The 15384-nt window shown below is 45.2% G+C and overlaps 1 protein-coding gene across 6 annotated transcripts in view; it reads left to right on the forward strand.

Moving 5' to 3' along the window:
• LOC135543544 (CLIP-associating protein 1-B-like) overlaps window positions 1-15138 on the forward strand; it is a 70300-nt gene extending 55162 nt beyond the window's left edge. The window contains exons 20-39 of one of the 6 annotated variants that reach the window (XM_064970887.1): window positions 417-524; window positions 1187-1342; window positions 1655-1759; window positions 2487-2549; window positions 2984-3114; window positions 3406-3650; window positions 4260-4323; window positions 4637-4800; window positions 5387-5609; window positions 5894-5995; window positions 7026-7169; window positions 7699-7814; window positions 8521-8662; window positions 8969-9200; window positions 9582-9655; window positions 9817-9984; window positions 10150-10278; window positions 10853-11059; window positions 11900-12016; window positions 12241-15138. In XM_064970887.1, coding sequence (XP_064826959.1) covers window positions 417-524; window positions 1187-1342; window positions 1655-1759; window positions 2487-2549; window positions 2984-3114; window positions 3406-3650; window positions 4260-4323; window positions 4637-4800; window positions 5387-5609; window positions 5894-5995; window positions 7026-7169; window positions 7699-7814; window positions 8521-8662; window positions 8969-9200; window positions 9582-9655; window positions 9817-9984; window positions 10150-10278; window positions 10853-11059; window positions 11900-12016; window positions 12241-12324 — 2774 coding nt within the window. In that variant the 3' untranslated portion in view covers window positions 12325-15138. The remainder of the gene's footprint in view (window positions 1-416; window positions 525-1186; window positions 1343-1654; window positions 1760-2486; window positions 2550-2983; window positions 3115-3405; window positions 3651-4259; window positions 4324-4636; window positions 4801-5386; window positions 5610-5893; window positions 5996-7025; window positions 7170-7698; window positions 7815-8520; window positions 8663-8968; window positions 9201-9581; window positions 9656-9816; window positions 9985-10149; window positions 10279-10852; window positions 11060-11899; window positions 12017-12240) is intronic. The other 5 variants (XM_064970889.1, XM_064970888.1, XM_064970892.1 and 2 more) reach the window with 5 other exon arrangements.
• The last annotated feature ends 246 nt before the right edge of the window (window positions 15139-15384 follow it).

The raw sequence follows: 15384 nt of genomic DNA on the forward strand, positions 1-15384 counted from the left end.
TGTCCTACCTAGAACAGAATACTGGAATAGACTTGTTGTGAATCATGTTTCTGTATTTGTATCTATTGTTGTGAATGAATATGTTGAGATGGAACATTTGTTATAGAGGATGAGGCATTTGTGATTTGAGATTTCTTGCTTGGACCAGCTTAATAGAGAGTTGAGTGCATGTGTCTGTTGAAATGGCTGGCAGCAACCTGCAAGTATAGACTTAGACTAGCCAGTGTCTCGGTTTATGTCTGAAATCTCTGGCTGTAGGTGATGATGGCTGGTGTCGCCAAGCCGGGTGTGTCTGCATTTGAATGGAATCTGTGTCCACGGGATGTTAAGTCTGTTTTCTCCCTCCCTTCTCTCTCTCTCCCTCTATCACTGTCTCTCTCCATCTGTCTGTCTCTCTCTCTCTCTCTCCCTTCCAGGCCGTGTGCGTACCAGGAGAACGAGTTCGGGGAGCGGCGTGGGGGCGAGCCCCTCTGTCACAGACAGTAGGGGGAGAAGTCGAGCCAAAATGGTGTCAGTGTCTCAACGTGAGTGTCTTCTCCCGATATATGGGCAACATGCCGTTAGGAAAAAAGACACATTGTTTCTCTTGATCAGTGTTTCTCTAGATCAGTGTTTCTCTAGATCAGTGTTTCCCTAGATCAGTGTTTCCCTCGATCAGTGTTTCCCTAGATCAGTGTTTCTCTAGATCAGTGTTTCCCTAGATCAGTGTTTCTCTAGATCAGTGTTTCCCTAGATCAGTGTTTCTCTAGATCAGTGTTTCCCTCGATCAGTGTTTCCCTAGATCAGTGTTTCCCTAGATCAGTGTTTCCCTCGATCAGTGTTTCCCTAGATCAGTGTTTCCCTAGATCAGTGTTTCTCTAGATCAGTGTTTCCCTCGATCAGTGTTTCTCTAGATCAATGTTTCTCTAGATCAGTGTTTCTTGATTCTGGTCCTGGGGACCCAAAAGGGTGCACATATTTGTTTTTTGCCCTGCACTACACACCTGATTCCACTAATCAAGTCATCAAACTTTTAATCAGGTGTGTAGTGCAGGGCAAACACAAATATGTGCACCCTTTTGGGTCCCCAGAATCAAGAATCACTGATCGAGAGCAATTGTTTGACATTTTTTACCACCTTTTCGACATTTGTGTGGGTATGTATTTCTCTCCCTTTATAAATACACCATACTATCTCGTGCTGCAGCTGGTAGTCGGTCTGGCTCCCCTGGTCGTCTTCTGAGCCACACATACGGCAGGATCCCCAGGGCAACTGGAGCGACAACGCCATCAGACAGGAGGCCTAAAGTCCCCCGCAGTCATGGCTGCAGCCGAGACACCAGTCCAGACAGATCAGGCCTGGGTAAGGACCAGGAAGGACAACACACAGATACACTGAAGACAGAAAACAGCCCCTCTACAGCTGTACTCCTCCTCTCCAACCTCTCTGCTCTCTGAACCGCCTCATTCCCTGTCTGTCACTGAATGCAACCTCCTCTCCTCTGTCCTGACTAATTCCACTCTTCCTCTACTCCGCTGGGCTCTCTCTCTCTCTCTCTCTCTGTGTGTGTTGGGCTGTCTGTCTGGCTGTGTGTTATAAAGCTCTTTCGTCTTCCTCCTGCTGCTGCTCTCCCTTTCTGTGTCCCCCCCCAAACCACCACCACCACTATGCTAGCGAGGAGTCGTATCCCCCGGCCCAGCATGAGTCAGGGCTGCAGCAGGGACACCTCTAGGGAGAGCAGCCGGGACACCAGCCCCGCTCGGGGATTCTCTCCTCTGGGTGAGTACGGTATAGTAACATGCCCAGCCCAGAGACCATAGCCACCATGCCCCTCAAATGCTTGGTTGTCCGGGGCCTGAACCCTGACAATACCCTATCTAGAGTAGAACACAAAGGCCATCATCAGACCACAAGGAAACCAACCGAAACCAACCTCTTCTGCTTCCGTCTTCTGCATGCCTTTTACTTGTGTCTTTCACATTTTTCCTTTCACCCCTGAGTGACAACCACATTTTCCTCAGCAACCATTTTTTACTAATCATGCCAGAGTCATTGATGACATGGCACAGGATGAGATGATACTAAACTTGTGTCCGCAGTCAGCTTATGGACCTGCCATCAGAGCCTTTGTGTCCAACCCCGGGACGCCTCTCAATCTTTTTCCCGCGAATGTTTGCATGAAGCCAGTTAGCGTTGCCACATGGTAGAATTCCTCCTGCTCGGGTTGACAAGTCATGTACTGTATGAGTTGAAGATGATGCTCTTTTTAAAGCCGTGTCTAACTTCACGTGTGTGATATCCTCTCCCGGTTTTCCATCTGTAGCTCGACAGATGGTCAAACTATCTGTTGATAAGCCACTGGTTTCTAAGGTTACGGTTAGTTTTAGAATAAGCGTTAGGCTAAGGGTGACGTTTAGGGTAAGGATAAGTGTACGGTTAGGATAAGGGTTAGTAGATGGGACTATCCAAGTAAAGTGTCACCCCACTCCCACTGTTCCTCCTCTAGCGTCCAGACGTGTCTCCCGCTCCACCAGTGCTCTCCACTCGGCTGAGTCTGTGGGCCACTCAGGTGACCTGTCCTGCATGTCTCTATTAGACCAGACAGATGGCATGTCAGTGTTCCATCGTGCAGTTTGCCTCGATCACCCACAGAGGGCGATGGAGAGCTGAGCATCCTCCTTATTTCAGTTTGGATGCGTCTTATTTTTCAAGTCAATCTGTGTTATTTTGTGTCATTCTGTTTTGTTAGTACACTTTTTTTATTGGCCCTTATACTGTGCTATAAAATAAAACTTCAGTTCATCATATTATTTAGTGTTTTCTTTTCTTGAGTTTCTCATGACCTGCTGATGAAATTTGCTTCATTTGTTTTTCCCCCTGTGACTTTTACACCCCATTTAATAGTTTGACTGCTTGTCCTTCATAATAATACTGTGTTACTGTGCTCCTATAATACCACAATACTATTCTAAAAGTACTACAATATCTCTGTGTTTCCTCCAGAGCGTCTAGGTCTGGCCCACCAGGCCCGTATCTCAGCCTCTGTCAACGCCATGAGGATCCTCAACACCGGGACCGAGGTGGAGGCAGCTGTAGCCGACGCCCTGTTACTAGGAGACGCCAGGAACAACAAGGTGGATGTTTACCCCGGCATGTGTGACTTAGATTCTCTATCCTCTTTACCATCGGAGTCACAGCATGCTGATCATAATAGCTTTGATGGCTTTTTCTCTTGGTGGAACATTTTCTTGGATTCTTGGATCTATTTGGACTCTTATTTGCCTCTCGAATGTGTAGTCAGTCTTATGGCAGCTTGTTGAACAGTAAGTGTCGTTGGTTTCTCTTCACTCGGTGGCATGACTTCGTGAGTATGCTGTATGTGTACCTGTATGACCATTTGACCTCTTAACCCTTGACCCCCTCAGCGGCGGCCAGTCAGGCGGCGGTATGAGTCCCCGGGCATCTACTCAGACGACGACGCTAACAGCGACGCCAGCAGCGCCTGCTCTGAGCGCTCGTATGGCTCGCGGAACGGCGGCCCGCCCCACTACATGAGACAGACGGAGGACGTGGCCGAGGTGCTGAACCACTGTGCCAGTTCCAACTGGTCTGAGAGGAAGGAGGGGCTGCTGGGACTACAGAACCTGCTCGTTAGCCAGAGAATTCTCAGGTGGGATAGAGACCATCTATTTTTGTTTTGAACTTTTGTATTGTCGTGTATTTGAGGCCGTCACTGAGACAACTGTGCTCTAGATACAAATCTGTTTTCTCTGCTACCGCACGGCAAGCGGTACCGGAGCGCCAAGTCTAGGACACAAAGGCTCCTCAACAGCTTCTACCCCCAAGCCATTAGACTGCTGAACAATTCATAAAAATCGCCACCGGACAATTTACGTTGACCGCCCCCCCCCCGTACACTGCTGCTACCCGCTGTTTGTTTGTTACCTATGCATAGTCACTACGCCCCCACCTACATGTACAGATTACCTCAACTGGCCTGTACCCCTGCACACTGACTCGGTACCGGTGCCCCCTGTATATAGCCTCGTTAATGTTATTCTTATTGCTACTTTTTATTTTAGTCTACTTGGTCAATCTTTTCTTCTTTTACTGCACTGTTGGTTAAGGGCTTGTAAGTAAGCATTCCGCGGTAAAGTCTACACTTGTTGTATTCGGACACATGTGGCAAATAAAGTTTGACTTGATTTGAAATCTGTCTGAAACCAAAAGGTGTTGTGCGATTGATCGCCTTACTTTCCCCCCCGCTCGTGTGTCGCAGTCGTGTGGAGCTGAAGCGGTTGTGTGAGATCTTCACTAGGATGTTTGCTGACCCACACAGCAAGGTGAGCCCCCCAATCGATCCCCCCCGTGTCTGATATAACCTGTGTTCTGACGTGACGCTAATGTAGTTACTGTACTAACGGTCTGTTTTTGTGTCGCATGGTGGTCTTTGCGGTGGATTTATAACATCAGCGAGTAAGTGTTTTTTTTTGTTTTGTCCGTCACTTTTTAATAGTAATGCAATCGAATCCAACTATTCAGATAGTTGATTGGTTAATTATTGATGTTCTGTATGTCGTCCTACTGTAATACTCCTTAACAGTGAAGTAAATATGTATCGCCTATTGTTGACGGGCTGGGTGGTCACTGTGTCAGGTGTTCAGCATGTTTCTGGAGACCCTGGTAGACTTCATCACCCTGCACAGAGAGGACGTGCAGGACTGGCTGTTTGTCCTGCTCACCCAGCTGCTGAAGAAGATGGGAGCTGACCTCCTGGGTTCCGTACAGGCCAAGGTCCAGAAGGCTCTGGACGTCACCAGGTCAGAACTAAAGCCCCATCTCTGTTACCGTTTTCACACAGGTGTTGTTGTTTTTTTCTTCCCTCCACTTTTAGCTTTTCAGCACGATTCCACCCACTATGGTGGATGTGTAATCAGGCCAGCTCAGTACAGCTTGGTTTGGCTCTGCTTGGTCGTGTGAAAAGCCCTTAGATGTTGCTTTTGTCTGTTTGTAGAGTTTCTAGTGCAGGGCCCCCCATGTTTTCTGAGCATTTTTTATTTTTTTTTTGCATTTTCATTGTTGGACATATGTTGTTGTTTTTTATCAGATCCAGGTCATTTTAATTTGGGAAATCTGTTCCCAAGTATTTCCACACATAAACGAAAGACACGTGATAATATACAAATGAGGTTTGAAATGATTTTGTTTTAGTCAAATATTATATCGGTTTGGGCTTCTTCCAGTCAATTTGCCATTTACAAATGATTTGTAATTGGGTACCGACCCCACGACAATCCACACAAGAAAAAAACCGTCCTTGCCTGAATCTAGTTGCTGATCCCTGTTCTAGTGGATCAATCCCTCTCATCTCATGCCTTTTTCTATTTCTTTTCCTCTCTTTCCCAGGGACTCGTTCCCGTTCGACCAGCAGTTTAACATCCTGATGCGTTTCATCGTGGACCAGACCCAGACCCCCAACCTGAAGGTCAAGGTGGCCATCCTGAGGTACATTGAGTGCCTGGCCCGTCAAATGGACCCCGCAGACTTTGTCAACTCCAGCGAGACACGTCTGGCCGTCTCCCGCATCATCACCTGGACCACAGAACCAAAGAGCTCCGACGTCCGGAAGGTGGGTCGAGTTGGGTTTGTTTGTTTGTTTGTTTGTTTCCATAGCAACAGCATCAGACTTTTTAAAAATGTTTTATTGACTTTATATTTCACAGGGACAATGCACATTAATCAGCATTTCTGTAAATGTCTCAGATTTAACCAGCCGGCCAATTTTCAACTGATCAGCCGAAGCTCTAAAATAACTATTGTTTGCTGGCTTTATCCCTTTTTTGGTTGTTTTTATTTTTGTATTTTAAACGGATCATTTCCCCACCCTACCCGTCGGTCGACCCCCAACCCCAGAGCTTCCACCATAGCTGGGCAGGTGAGGAGTTGTCAGGCAGGCCCAGCACCACCGTAGCCCCTCTACCTGGAGAGGGGAACGTGGAGGAGAGGTGCAAGCAGGTAGTAGAGCCCCCCGACCCATCAGTCAGCTGCACGGTCTGCAGTCTGCCTCACATAACTTCCTCAAGCCTGGGCTCTCTGTCTCTAACCCAACTTCGCCTTGCTGGCAGACACAGAGTTGTTTCTGCTTTATAACTGGGGATGTAAAGGACAGTGCAGGGGGTGGGAATGGGGACTGAAATGGCCCTGAATGAGCCAGAACAGTTGTTTCTGCTTTCAAAGTTTTCTTCGTAATGAGTGAATGTTAAAGGGGCAATCAGCAGTTGAAAAGATAGCAAGGTGGTGACCCCGCCACTGTTTTGCTAAAAACAAGACGAGAGATTGGGCTGGAGAAATGCAACCACTCTTAAATTCATAGACTGAGCTGGGGATGCAAGGACTAACCATCCATGATATCAAAATTATAGTTTTAACTGTTTTGAGGCTATACTGTGTTTGTTTTAAGTTTACTTTGTTTACAAACAATGGAGTTAAACAAGCTAATATTTGGGTACGTATAATTCATTTATAAGTCAAACCGTTTATGTCACAACTGCAGATTGCCCCTTTAAGTGACGGGGTGGGAATGGTGGGCAACACAATGGCTCTGAATGTGCGCTAATGTTGTGTTTTTCTAATAGCCTGTGCTGCTGTTACTTGTTACTCATAGTTCTTGTTTATCTGCAGTGACCAGGTTTGGTTGACCAACATGCATGGAATTTCACCCGAGAGCATTGCGATGCTGGTTCTTGAACTGGTTTACGAGAACTGACATTGGTTCTAACTCGCCTGACTAACTGAATGCTAGCTGAATTTCCGTGCGGTGCATATGGATCATGTGCTCGCCAGTACGTTGACTGATGTGACTCATGGTTCCGTGAGAGCAGAATGGGCTTGTCGAATGTTCCCTCTCTTTTCTATGTTCCAAACATTACCTTGAAATGCACTTCACTGTTGCGTGATATCGCATATCAATGTCAGTGGGGGGAAAGTGAACGCCCTCTTTGATGACCTCTAACCTTTGACCTCGCTGTGACCCTTTAACCCCCAGGCGGCCCAGGTGGTTCTGATCGCCTTGTTTGAGCTGAACACCCCAGAGTTCACCATGCTGCTGGGGGCCCTGCCCAAGACCTTCCAGGACGGAGCCACTAAACTGCTGCATAGCCACCTACGGAACTCCAGCAACACCGGAGTGGTAAGACCTGACTCTGATGTTCACGTCTAGTCAACGTCGTCGAGAGGATGAGACTGAGCAGGGATAAAATGGCTGGATCCCAAATATCTACTCACCACGAGAAGAAGAGTAGGGAATTTGCTCAGGAAGATCCTCTTCTCACTGGCACCGTTAGCCATCAACATAAACCTTGCTTGCTGTAACATGGACAATTGTAATCTAAACATACTGGGATAGCATCAAATGATTAAGCAATAAAGACCGAGGAGGTGTGGTATATGGCCAATATACCACGGCTAAGGGCTGTTCTTAGAGTGCCTGGATACATCCCTTAGCCGTGGTATATTGGCCATATATCACAAACCCCTGAGGTGCCTTATTGCTATTTATAAACTGGTTACCAACGTAATTAGAGCAGTAAAAATACATGTTTTGTCATACCCGTGGTATACGGTCTGATATACTACGGATGTCAGCCAATCAGCATTCAGGGCTCGAACCACCCAGTTTATAATGTACTGTACCTGCTCCGATTCTGTGTGATCCACAGGCTTCTCCCAGTAGCACTATGGGACGGACTCCTCCCCCGCCTCGCCACCCCAGCAGTCGCAGCAGCCCCCTCACCTCTCCCACCAACTGCTCTCGTGGGGGCGCGCTCTCTCCCAGGTAGGTCTGACGGAACCTTTTAATACCTGGTCCCCAACACACCGTAGAAGTTGGTTACATCACTACTAACTTAACTAACAACGACAACAAGTAGCCCCCCCCCCCCGCTCGGCTCTGTTCCCTCCTCACGTCTCTCTTTTTCTCCCTCGCGCCTCTATCCCCCCTTTTCTTTCCCTCCCTCCCTCCTTCCCTCCCTTGTCGCGGTCTGGGCACATTACAGTCGGCTATGGGGTTGGAGTGCCGATGGCCTGTCAAAGTACCCCCCTCCCTTCCCTTCTCCTCTCTCCTCCACCCCTGCTGCCCCCTCCCTGAAGACCCTACGAAGTGCTTACTCTCCCAGGTACATTGTCACATAGCTGTGTCAACCTTGATTTGTCCCTACCCCACGGTCTCTTTTGTTTTTCATTCCGCAGCAGCAATCTGTGCTCTCATTTGCCCACATTTCCGGGGGATTCACCACATTAACACCTTGACTCCCCAGTCTGTTCCACTCTGTCTCTGTCAACACCTACTGTTATGCACGGTTGATCTTTTACATGAGAAACTGCTTGAAATGACATCTTCACGTACTAGGTAAATAAAATGATGTCGTTTCAACCAGTTTTTTCCCCCCGCTTTTGCCCACTGAGCAGATGTCTTCTTTCTGTGGTGGTGATGTAAGTGTCGTACTTGATTAATAACCCTCCCCTCACGGTGTGACCTGAAGCATGTTGGAGTACGACACAGAGAACCTGAACACCGATCAGATCTATAGCTCCCTGCGAGGCGTCACTGAGGCCATCCAGAACTTCAGCTTCCGCAGTCAGGAGGACCTCATGGAGCCGGGCAGAGGCAAGAGAGAGGACACGGTGAGGGACTTGGGCAATTCCCTACTATCACTCACTCACTCACTCACTCACTCACTCACTCACTCACTCCCCCTCATTGATTTAAAATATTTGGGTTGGTGTTAGAATGGACTAGAGGGAGTGTCTTCCCACAGCCCATTCCTTTTAAATCCAGAGGGGGAAGTGAACAAGTGCACTTGTTTGGCAAATGTTCTCTCTGGTGAATATTTTTATCTCCTATAGAATGGACATGCATACGTTTAGTTATTTTTATAAAACTCTACATTTGTTATGTTACGTTTTAACAATAGTCTTGTTTCTCCTCAGCCGGGTGTTGGAACAGCATCACACTCTGGTGCCGACGTAGTGGAGGGGCCCGGGGGTCGCACGGCCCTGGACAACAAGACCTCCCTACTCAACACCCCCTCCCCGCGTTCCTTCTCCGGGCCCCGGGGCCGCGACTACAACCCCTATAACTACACAGACACCATCAGCGCCTACGACAAGGCTGCCCTGAAAGAGACGGTGTACGAGGACGACGTGGAGCAGCTTCGAGATGGTGAGGCTGTCTCAAGGGTCTGAAATGGCACCTTTTGTTCCCTATGTAGTGCACTACTTTTGACCACCCTATTCCTTACGTAGCTCTGGTCAAAAGTAGTGAGCTATATAGGGATAGGGTGCCATTTTGGATGGTCATAAAACATTTTAAGCAATAAGGCCCAGGTGTCGTATATAACACAAACCACTGAGGTGCCTTATTGCTGTTATAAACTGGTCACCAACGTCATTAGAGCAGTAAAAATACATGTTTTGTCATACCCGTGCTGTACGGTTGTCAGCCAATCAGCATTTAGGGCTTGGACCACCCTGTTTATAATAGGCTATATATTAGCTGTAAGGTAAGACTCCCCCACCCCCCTCTCAACCCTCTTCCTCGCAGGTCGCCAAGAGTGTGGTGGAGAAAACAAGATGCTGCACACCAAGAACAGTTCCCCTTCGGAGCAGCTGGAACTGGTGATTGATTGAATTCATTTAACAACAATCTTTTCAGTGTTTTACTATAGCTACATAATAACACCATAAAGTCACGGCCATGGAGATCCTATCAAATTCCATTTAGTGATCTATATGTAATTCAGCGGTCACTGACTAATATCTATTGTGGTCGTCGAAAGGCGGGTGAGCTGCTGAAGGAGCTGTCTAACCCCAGTGAGAGGCCAGAGGAGAGGAGGGGAGCCCTGGTGGAGCTGCTGAAGATAGCCCGGGAGGACAGCCTGGCAGTGTGGGAGGAACACTTCAAAACCATGCTGCTCCTGCTGCTGGAGACCCTGTCAGACCAAGATGTAAGGACTCTGGAGGAAAAGATAAATGGATGGATGGATGGGCAGATAAAGTAAACTCCTGTCCTGGGAGCAATGCCACAGTCTGTTTTAATCCATTGTTTTTCCTTCCACTGTCTCTGAATGGTTGGTTCTGAGCATGTCGTGTCCTTTTCCCCCAACCTGCAGCACACCATCCGGGCCCTGGCACTACGAGTGCTGAAGGAGATCTTACGTAACCAGCCGGCCCGCTTCAAGAACTATGCAGAGCTCACCATCATGAAGACTCTGGAGGCACACAAAGACTCCCACAAAGAGGTAGCTCTCACTCGCTGTCTCTGTTTATGAGGCTCTGCTTTAGAGGACATGCTAAGTCTACGCATCTTGAGTTAATAGCCTCGCCTGTACCAGTCAAAAGTCTTAGGACACCTACTCATTCAAGGGTTTTTCTTTATTTTTGCTATTTTCTACATTGTGGAATAATAGTGAAGACATCAAAACTATGAAATAACACATGGAATCATGTAGTAATGAAAAAGGTGTTAAACAAATCAAAATATATTTTATATATAAAAGTTCTTGAAGGTTAAGTGTGCAAAGCTGTCATCAAGGCAAAGGGTGGCTACTTTGAAGAATCTCAAATATAAAATCTAGTTTGATTTGTTTAACACTTTTTCGGTTACTACATGTGTTATTTCATAGTTCTTCGGTCTTCACTACTATTCTACAATGTTGAAAATAGTCAAAATAAAGAAAAACCCTTGAATGAGTAGTCTGTCCAAACTTATGACTGGTACTGTACATGTACCCTTCTCTGCCAATAAACCAAAATGAATCCATTCCATGATCAAACATTTCACCCTCCTCACTCTACCCTTCCCTCTCTACCCAGGTTGTGCGGGCAGCAGAGGAGTCAGCCTCCACCCTGGCTGGGTCCATCCACCCAGAACAGTGTATCAAGGTGCTGTGTCCCATCGTCCAGACAGCTGACTACCCCATCAACCTGGCTTCCATCAAGATGCAGACCAAGGTGATCGAACGCATCACCAAGGAGTCCCTGCACCAGCTGCTGCCTGACATCATACCAGGACTACTGCAGGTAAAAAGGGCTTTATAGGTTAAGTTGAATGATTGGTTAGTCCATTGGTTGATTTATTGATGTGCTTACTGATTAGTTGACACGGAATAGAAGCACTTGAAATGTATCTACTTCAAATAGAAGCACTTGAAATGTATCTACTTCAAATAGAAGCACTTGAAATGTATCTACTTCAAATAGAAGCACTTGAAATGTATCTACTTCAAATAGAAGCACTTGAAATGTATCTACTTCAAATAGAAGCACTTGATATGCATCTACTTCCACTAAAGTGTTGATGCTTGGGGTTTAGTTACATAAGATAATGACTTTCTGTCGTTGGGATTATGCCACACTGTCTAGACACTGAGTATATACAAAACATTAAGGACACCTGCTCTTTCCATGATATAGACTGACCAGGTGAATGCTATGATCCCTTATTGATGTCACCTGTTGAATCCACTTCAATCCGTGTGAAGGGGAAGAGGCAGGTTGTAGAAGGAATTTTAAGCCTTGAGACATGGATTGTGTATGTGTGCCATTCAGAGGGTGAAGGGACAAGTCAAATATTGAAGTGCCTTTGAACAGGGTACGGTGGTAGGTGCTAGGCGCACCGGTTTGTGTCAAGAACTGTGTGTATCAAGAATGGTCCAACACCCAAAGGACATCAAGCCAACTTTACACAACTGTGGGAAGCATTGGAGTCAGCATGGGCCAGGATCCCTGTGAAACGCTTTCGAGACCTTGTAGAGTCCATGCCCCGACGCAAAAGAGGGGGGCTGAAATATTAGGAAGGTGTTCCTAATGTTTGCTGTACTCGGTGTATGTCTAATATTGTTCTGATGTCTCTCTGTACAGGGGTATGACAACACAGAGAGCAGTGTGAGGAAGGCCAGTGTGTTCTGTCTGGTGGCTGTCTACTCTGTCATCGGTGAAGAGCTGAAGCCCTACCTGGCCCAGCTCACAGGAAGCAAGGTACGCTACCCTCTCATCTCAGCACCCTGTCTGGGTCGGTCTCAAATGGCACCCTATTCCTTATGTAGTGCACTAGGAAATAGGGTGCCATTTAGGATACAGGCAATGTCTTTAACTCCCTTCTTTTTTTTTCAAGATCTACTGGTTGCAGAATGTTTTTCAATATCTTGAAACGTCATGTTGGGATGTGTTGGTTTCATTCAGCGTCCTTACTATCCCACCAGATGAAGCTGCTGAACCTGTACATAAAGAGAGCCCAGACGTCCACCAGCAACAGCAGCAGCTCTTCAGACATCTCCTCATACTAATGAACATGGCCCTCCGGCTTCATCCATGTGTGTGCAGGTACATACAGTACAGGGTTATGTTCATAGGGCACCAAACGGTGCAAAACAGAATGAAACTGGAAGGGACTACCTGGACTACTGGTCCAATAAGAAACACTAATTTTCTTTTCTTTTTACCGTTTTGAAATATTTTCCATGGCGTGCCCTAATGAACGTGACCCAGATAGGGAAACAGTTGTGCCTCAATCTTTCTTTCCAGACCTCCTTGTGGTTTAATGTATTCTAATAAAGGCTGTAGGCTGTTCCTTGTTGGGAAACCCTATGCCTGTTGCAATCAGTATTTTATTTCCTTCTGTTTTGTCGTCTTGTAAATACGTTTATTCCACCTTTTTTATTAAGATACGAATGCGACACTACTTCAGACCTAGTCGAATGAATGTAAAGAGCTTTGAATGAAACCGGAGTCCTTTTTAAACCGTCTGAAAGGATTTAATGTTGATGGAAGCAGAGTGTCGCTCTGCACACGACCGCCTCATTGCCTCTGTTCCTTCTCGCGATGGACAGATGGGCTTAATTGGAAACGTGCTATTTGTAAAGGGGCAGTTTAAAAATGGCGATTTTGATAGTAATTGTTCTGTAGTATTTGCCGTCTGAAGAATTTGTTCTTAGTGACGATGCTATGTTTTTGTTAAGCCTGTATTTTAAAGAATAATCCTTGTGAAGCGGTAGAATTTCTTAGTTAGTGAGAATCTAAAAAAAACAACGTTCATTTCCATTAGTGGGAGAAGATCATTTGGCTGGCCAATGATTAGTACACGCAGTGAAAAGCTGTATTGAATACGCCTATGTAAACTGCTTCTGTGTGTAACACCTGTGTTTTGACTGTGGTTTGGGCCCAACAACTAGTGAAGGAACGTTTTCCTTTTTCACAAGGATTACAGTCTCACCCTTCATACATTATTATGGAAGGGGAGTTATTGGTTGAGTTGGTGGCGTTTGAGTCTGCTGTTCTTTGTGCTTTAACATTCGGGCCACGTTGTAATGAGTCAAAACTACTGGGATCTGAAGTATTCTTGCAAATGTAAGAGTCCTAGAATTTTCAAATGTGAAATATTTAGTCTAAAATCGAAATATGGGCGGTACCTATTCGTCACATAGTAGAAATACAATGACAATCTGAGCTATTAATCGATAATCTAAGGACATTTTAAGTGCCAGTGCAAATATTATTATTTTTTACAATTTAAAGACAGGGGGGGGGGGGGGAAATGTATTTTAAATTGAATCCAGCAATAATGAATTAGTTACAAAAAATCCAACTACTTGGATGAACTTTTTTGTCAAAGCACTGTAAATGACCATTGTAAGTGAACCATCCTTGTTTGAAATGTATAGATGTCATTTTTATGCGCACCTTTTTATGCGCACCTATGAAATGTTACTGCTGCTTTAGAAATACTAATCATGGCGTTAAACCTAATGTATTTTACTCTCCTTATTATGAATGTTAAAGGTACAGTTGTTTCGGTTAGAACAAGAATTCAGAGTTGGGGTCAATTCCATTTATATTCAGTCCATTCAGAAATTCCAATTCCCAATTTTCCTCAATGATTGTCTATGGGGATAAAAATGAAATTGCAATTTCAGTTTACTTCCTGATTTGATTGAAAGGAATTGAGCCCATCCCTTGTTAAAAGTCCAGATAAAGGTGGCGTGTTACTGAGAAGACTATCGGGCCTTACAGTTTCACTACATTGACTTAAAATGTACTGTAACAGTGCACAATGTTTCTCTTTTTCTCAAATGTGAGAACTCAGCAATTTTATCAGCTATTGCTATGACCAAGTACAAAATGTTGTCAAATACAAACACAGTATTTCTTTTGTTAGACTTGCCTGTTGCAATTGAATCAAAAATTAAACTCAAAATGAGTGTTTTGTACAGTACTTTTAATCATTGATTCACAGACTTGTTATAAAAAGAGAGTCGTTTGCATGCGAGGGAACATGCAATATTATACCCAGCAACCTCAATGATTAACTAACATTCCCAACTGCGACTTGTTGATGTTGAAGAAACGTTGCTTCTAATCTATGAATGTCTGGTCAGCTTGTATTATATAACACACACACTATTGATATCCATCACAGCTACCAAGCTAGGGCTGATTTAACAGACCGAACATTGTATACTATACTGTAATTGTATGCTGTGTGCACACACTGGCCTGTATCAAAAACCAAACCCTATTATCCTCAAGCCATGTATCTTGAGTGTGTATTTGCTTGTGCCTTGTTTTAGTTTTTTTTACAGTATACCTGCAATATTAATCCATACTAATAGCTTCTGAATACTGCTTTTGAATTGTTGTTTTTTTGCCCCTATTTCGAAATGCTGTATTATACATCATGAATTAGACAGGAAAGTTGTTGCGTCGAAGACCAAGGTTATGTCCCATGTGGCACCCGATTCCCTACCCTTGTGGGACCCGGTCAAAAGTAGTGCCCTATATAGGGCATAAGGTTCCATTTGGGATGCATCCCAAGGCTGCTGTAAATAAAGGCAATAGTTTAATGGCAGTATTTCCCACAGATGTAATATTGGCTTGGCTGTTCTATTCCTTGTGAACCATTTGCAATGCATGCTTCTTCTGTTTAGCTAGTCATTGTTTTATCCCTCCCGTACCTATATTTATATGCCGTCTGTTATATTTTCTGTGTGTTATGACTGTACATATTTCATGTTTTGTTCACTTCTTTCACCCGTGATAGTATTTGTTGAAATTTAAACTTGAAATAAACCAGCTTCAGTCCCTGTCCGAAGCATGTAATCACATATGTTGTATATTTGAAGTATAAATTGAGAGCAGATATACAGTATCTTCCCGAGAATGTGGGAGAAAAAAAATCTCCTGCAGGACTTGGGAATAGCAGCAGATGGCGCTCTTTGCATTTTCTTGAGAGGAAAAAAGCATCCTCTGTGTATTTATTTAATAGATTTTTTTAAATCATTTTGGCTGCAAAAGTAGGCTACCACGGTCCTCCGCCCTCTCTGCTTCTAACCGCTTTCCTTCCATTGAAA

The sequence above is a fragment of the Oncorhynchus masou genome, chromosome 7, assembly GCF_036934945.1.
Source record: "Oncorhynchus masou masou isolate Uvic2021 chromosome 7, UVic_Omas_1.1, whole genome shotgun sequence".
NCBI classification, from domain to species: Eukaryota; Metazoa; Chordata; class Actinopteri; order Salmoniformes; family Salmonidae; genus Oncorhynchus; species Oncorhynchus masou.